The sequence below is a fragment of the Myotis davidii genome, unplaced genomic scaffold, assembly GCF_000327345.1.
Source record: "Myotis davidii unplaced genomic scaffold, ASM32734v1 scaffold638, whole genome shotgun sequence".
NCBI classification, from domain to species: domain Eukaryota; kingdom Metazoa; phylum Chordata; class Mammalia; order Chiroptera; family Vespertilionidae; genus Myotis; species Myotis davidii.
In genome coordinates this window covers 190,132-196,081 of record NW_006289391.1, presented here as the reverse complement: position 1 = coordinate 196,081, position 5,950 = coordinate 190,132, and the positions used below count along the sequence as shown (strand labels likewise).

At 59.9% G+C, this 5,950-nt stretch overlaps 1 protein-coding gene across 1 annotated transcript in view; it reads left to right on the top strand.

Annotated features, from left to right (window-relative positions):
* Nucleotides 1-5,950, top strand: part of SPNS3 (spinster homolog 3 (Drosophila)) — a 44,390-nt gene that overhangs the window by 31,802 nt on the left and 6,638 nt on the right. The window contains exon 9 of the mRNA XM_006761498.2: nucleotides 4,987-5,052. Within this exon, the coding sequence (XP_006761561.1) occupies nucleotides 4,987-5,052 (66 nt within the window). The remainder of the gene's footprint in view (nucleotides 1-4,986; nucleotides 5,053-5,950) is intronic.

Here is a 5,950-nt window from a genome sequence, read left to right as displayed (position 1 = left end):
AGCGCCAAGAGCAAGGACTTAGGATCCTTCCGTTATTTCCCTCCCATAAGGGGATTTTGGAGAACAGTTTGGGGAGGGAGCTGGGAAGAGCTCTGCGCTCTACTCTAGTTCAGAATTGTGTTTGTTTTCCCCCGTCTGCCAATACACCCCGCACACCCCTCCCCCCAGCAGCTTTTGCCCCTGGTTCTCAGCCAAGAGCAAGGACTTAGGATCCTTCCGTTATTTCCCTCCCATAAGGGGATTTTGGAGAACAGTTTGGGGAGGGAGCTGGGAAGAGCTCTGCGCTCTACTCTAGTTCAGAATTGTGTTTGTTTTCCCCCTTGTCTGCCAATATTTAATGATTGTCTCATTAAGTTTTGTTCTTTGGTGAAAAACAACATTTTTCTGAGTTACTATTTTTTCCTTTGGGGGGAAAGGGAAGTCTATGTTGCAATTGCAGCCTTCCATCTTCACAAAGGAGCTGCCCAGATGACCTCTGAGGCTCCCTCTAGCCCAGACCAGATCATAGCTTTGAGTTCACTACTTGCCCAAGGAGAGAGGTGCCCACCCCCACCCAGGGCAGAGCCAGCTTGGCGGTGACTGTGGCCTTTTCATCCAGGTGGGAATTCTGTCCTTCTGAGCTGTGAGGCCTCCTGAGCAAAAAGCAGGGGTGGAGGCCCAGTACCTGACCAGCCTGGTGCCCACGGGGGAGACTTGTGAAGTGGTTGGTGGGGATGTGCCAGGACGAGTGCCCACCACAGCCGTAGTGAGGGTCAGCTAAGGATTTTTCTCTCTGGCCCGGGGAGGTGGAGGCAGATAGCTGGGCCATGCAGGTGCCCAAACTTGGACATGGCCATTCCTACAACTTAGCCCTGGAGGGGCTTCGTGAATAAGCCCCTTTCTCTTGCATCTTGGGCTGGAGTAACCAGACCTGCCAGGGGCTTCCTCAGAGGGACGGTAGAGACCCACTGGCCCTTCCTCCAAAGGCCCCACTTCCCTGCCAAGATCTAGCAGGTGTCTCTTCTTGGATGGTCAGCAGAGCCCCCCTGGAGAGCCCACAGTCTCACTCCCCACCTGCCTGCCTATCAGGCTGCGGGCTGCTGCTGGCCCCTGGGAAACAGGTGGTGCCCTTGTGCCCTGAAGCCAGTCCCTGCAATTATAGATTGGCAGGCCCAGGGGCGAAGTGTGCCAGCCAGCACGGCAGCTTGCTGGCAGCCAGTCTGCACCTGGGGCCTGTGTCCTGACTGGGCCAGCCTCACGGGGAGAGGAGCTGATCCATGAAAGGAGAGGATCGGGTCTTAGCTCTGTCCCTGTCTCCACGGGCCCATGGAGGATGTCTGCCACCACCCTTCCTGGCGGGGCCTAGAATCCGTTCTTTGCAAGTCAGAGGTCAGGTACTGCCCAATTGGAAGACTTAGGTGGACCAAGGTGAAGACACTGCCCACCACCCCATTGGGACTGAGCCTTCTCTGGGCAGGGGCTTCCTCTTCCCTCTGGCTCCCTCCCCTGCCGCCCTGTGTGTGCAGGTGTGCCCGAGGAGAGGTGTGTGTGTGTGTGTGTGTGTGTGTGTGTGTGTGTGTGTGAAGGTGTGTGTGAAGGTGTGAGTGTATGCGTGTCCATGTGCATGAATGTGAGGCCATGAGCATGTTTGTGTACATGCATACGTATGTGTGCACATGTGATTGTGTGTGCTGTCCATGTTATGAGACCACAAGCATGCACACGCACATGCTAGGCTGTTTTTCACCAAGTGAGCATGTACCAGTGTTTACAGCCACCGTCTACTTGGTTGGTGCTTTGGCCACCTGAGTTTTAATGTCATTCATGTGACCTGCACATGCGTGTACTTGTGATGCATGAGTTTTGTGTGTGTTCCAGGGTATGAGTGTCCATGTACATGTGCGCACGTGAGATTGTGCATGTGTGCTGAAGCTTGTGTACACGCGTGTGTGAGGTCTTGCACACGCATGTGTCTGTGTGTGCTTGTGTGCCTGCATCACAGAGTGTGTGAGTGTGTGTGTATGTGTGTGTGTGTGTGTGTGTGCCCGCCTCCGTGGTTGGGGTGATCAAGGCCAGGGATAGTCATCAGGGGGAATGCTCTTGAGTCTGAAATGGGAAAGGCCAGAGGCTGAGGGGCAACACGGTTCTCAGGCTCCAGGCAGCGTTCCCAGGCCCTGTCACCCAGGGGGACTCAGTCAGGGTGCAGGGGAGCGCGATGAGGCGATGAGGGGACAAGGGCAGAATCCAATTTCCCTTTTGGAAGTCCCCTCCAGCGCTGGGGCGGGGGTGTGGGGCCTGGGAAACTGGTGAGGAGGAGGGAGAGGGGAGGCCTGGACCGGGCCAGCAGCAGTGGGCAGGAGGGACGGGCGATTGGAGAGACGTTTAGGATACAGAATGGACAGGACTCAGTGACTGGAGGGCTATGAGGGTGAGCAGTGTATGGGGGAGCTCCCCCTCCCACTCCCCGTGTGTGGCCTGAGTGATGGCGTCCAACAGGCTTTCCCAGAGAGCAGCTTTGGGGCTCACTAGTGGCCATCTGTCTGGGGCCTATGTCCTGGCTGGCTCATCCAGTGAGGACAGTGACGTGGGGGCACAGCAGGAGACAGCACGTTTGGGGACCTGGTCAGTGAGAGGAGCCTGTGGCCATCGGGAGAGGGTGACCAGGAGGTGCCGGCCTGTGGGGCTGAGGCAACCACGTAGGAGTAGCTTCAGACAGTCGGCTACATTCTTCACGGCAACTGCATTTCAAGCCACAGCCCTTTCTCAGTTTTAGGAACCAGAGTCTGACCTGGTGACGGGCACCCCTGAGCTCTCAGACCCAAGCTGCACGCAGCCTGTGTGGAACAGGAGCAGTGCCCGGCGAGGGTCCCAGCTGTAGAAGCACGGGCTGGAGGTGCCTGGCAGAGCATCTGGGCCACCCAATTGCTGCCTGGCTGGGGAAGCCAAGGCCCAGAGGGTGGTGCCCTCCCCAGGGTAGCCCAGCCTGGCAGGGTGGGGCCGGCCCGTCCACGGGGAGGACACACCCCTTTGTTGCAGGGCCCCTCCTTGAGCCGCCGTCCCAGGAGACTGTAATTGTGGGATTGGGAGGCGGCGTCTCCGCCCAGCCTTTGGCCCCTGCAGCCGCCGTGTGGAGAGGATTGGTGGCTTGGGGCCGGTTTCCAGGTGTGTCAGGAAACCTGGCACCCTCGGCGGTGGCTGTGTTCAGCCTGAATGGCCCATTGTGGCTGCAGCCTCCCTCTGATCTGCTCTATTCTGGGCTCGGGACCCACCCTGCCCAGCTGCAGGAAGGAAAAGGTGTATTTCAGCATGTCCTGTGGCTGTGAGGGGGCAGGGAGAGGCAGAGTGCGCGGTGCCAGGGCGGGTGCCCGCCACAGGCTGGAGGTGGCGGTCCAGGTGGAGGGGCTGGAATGTGAGGGGAGGTGGCTGTGAGCCCAGCCCAGGCTTTCATGTGGCCTCAGGAGGCTGGGGGACGAATCCTGTCAGGCTGGAATGCGGGTCTGCGGCCTGCCCGCCGGGGGCCTCGCCTGGGACCTGCCTGCCAGCAGGTCTGCCTCCCACCCTGTGGGTGCCCAGCCCTCCGCCCTGGGCTCAGGTTCCCGAGTTTGGGTGCAGAGGACCAGGGCCTGGTTAGATGAGAGAACACACAGCTGCTCCCCCTCCTCGGTGGGTTCTGCCCTCTCCCCACACTGGGCCATCCTCCTGCCCGCCCCACTGGCGCGTGCATGCCCACCTCTCTGCCTCTGCTCCAGCGGGTCCTCTGCCTCCTGGCCGTGGGCTCTTCTCAGCACAGCCCGATCCTGCCCACCCTCCAGGGCTTTGCTCAGGGCCACCTCCAGCCGGGGCTGTGCCCGTCCTGGGCTTTCCGCTGCCTCTCTCCTGCCAGCTTCGCTGGGCATGTGGCTGCTGAGGCCTCTGTGGAGCCTCCCTCGCTGCTCCCCAGCTTCCTGTTCCTCACCTTGCACAGGGCCAGCCACAGGGCCGAGGGGCTTGCCAGAGAGGGGTTTGCTGTGTGGCTTTGGACTTGAGCCTCCTCACCTGTGAAATAGGTATAACGATATCTACCTTAGGAGGTGGCTGAGAGGTTAGGTGGGGGACAGATTGACCCTGCCTGGCACACAGTAGGTATGTGTGCAGGCAGTGAGCCCTTGGTTCCTCTGCCCTCGGTGCTCACAGACCTTTGGAAGCCAGAGCCTGGGCTGCCCAGGGCACAGCCCTGTGATTCCAGGAATGGCGAGTTCCACCCCAATAAGCTCTTGGAAGCTCTGAGAAATAAGACTTCTTTTTCTCCTTCTTGCTGCTTCATTAAGCTCTTCTTGAGTGAGTGGAATGAGGATTGTCCTAATCCTTTGGCACGAGGAGGGGGTTTAGGGAGCTGGAAGAGACAGGCCTCCTGTTACCAGGAGGGTGGGGGTGGGGGTGGGGGACACACACTAGGCACCTCATCAGTGTCCACAGGCCTTAGGGGAGCAGAGAGGAGGCAAGGGCTTTGCCCTCTCCCAGCCTGTTGTCCTCCCTCTAAAGGTGGCCTGGAGTCCTGGCTGCCTCCTGTTGGGGCCCCAGGGGTGACCTCAAGTGCTGGACCCGGGGGGCTGCCCGTGAGAGAGTGCTGTTCCCAGGCCGGGGCCTGCCCCGCCACCCCCGTCATGGCTGCCAGCCTGCCCTGTGGGAATGCCCACCCACCCTTGAGGCTGCCGGAATAGGAAATGGTTCCAGACTCAGCATCCCAAGAAGTCTTTTTTTTAAAATATATTTTTATTCATTCAGGGAGGAAGGGAGAGGAAGAGAGAGAGAGAAACATCAGTGATGAGAGCGAATCACCAATTGGCTGCCTCCTGCTCGCCCCACACCGGGGGTTGAGCTCATCCCAGTAAGTCTTGATGGGCCTCCCTCTGTGCAGCCTCAGTCTCCCTCTCCGCAGCAGGAAGAGCCATTGCTCGGAGGGGGTGGGGGGGTGGTGGTGTCGGTGACTGAGGTCCAGGGGCCTCACCCGCTGCCCTTTATCCACAGGTGTTCCTGGCCCTTGGGGAGCTGCTTCTGTCCTGCAACTGGGCAGTGGTTGCTGATATCCTGCTGGTAGGTGTGGGGATCACATTGGGGGCGGGGGAGGGGGGGCTGGTCTTGGGGCCTTTGAGCAGGGGGAGCTGGAATCTGCCTGGCTCAGGCTGGACCCCTGCTCTTAGGTGGCCTGGGTGTTGGCAGGGAGACCCTGGGGTAGGGGACCGAGGTCACCGAATAGTTCCTTGGGCCATGGGCTTCCCTGACACTCCTAAGCGTCTCCTCTATCACCCATTTTGCAGATGAGCAAATGGAGGCGCAGAGAGGGCAGGGCCCGGATGAAGGGCACACAGCATGCAAAGGCCCTGAGCCAGAACCGGAGCCCAGGCTTTCTGACTCCAGGGCTCCCTTCCTCCCACCCTCTTGCTCGACTACACTGCTTTTCAACAAGCAGGCTCCTTGGCCTCCCCTCTGGGCTTGTAGATGGGGATGCTGGACTTCAGGGCTCTGGCCACTGAGCCAGGCGGGTCCAGGCCACCACAGCTCCCATGCCAGGGCCTGTAATGAGGCTGAATGCTGATCTGACCACATCCCTCTGCTAGGCCCAGAGTCTCCCTTCTTCCCAGTCTCCCTTCCTTCTCGGAGACACCAGGGAAGGGCTTTGAGCACCGAAGGGCCGTGCGCTTGTGGATGACACAGGGTCCCAGACCTTGGGGCACCCAAGAGCCCTCATCCCTGAGCACAGGGAGTCCGAGCAGCCTGGCTGAGCGCTGTCCTGAGGATGGGGTGGCCAGGGCACGGGCTGGGGTTCAGGAAACAGACCGGGTTTCAGCCCCGCTGCTGTCCCTTTCGGGCTGTATGGCCAAGGCAAGTGCTTCTGAGCCTCGGTTTCCCTGCGTGGCACGTGGGGATGAAAATGCCCCATGGGCTACTGTGAGGGTGAGATGAGATGGTATGTGAGAAGCTTTGCCCGCTG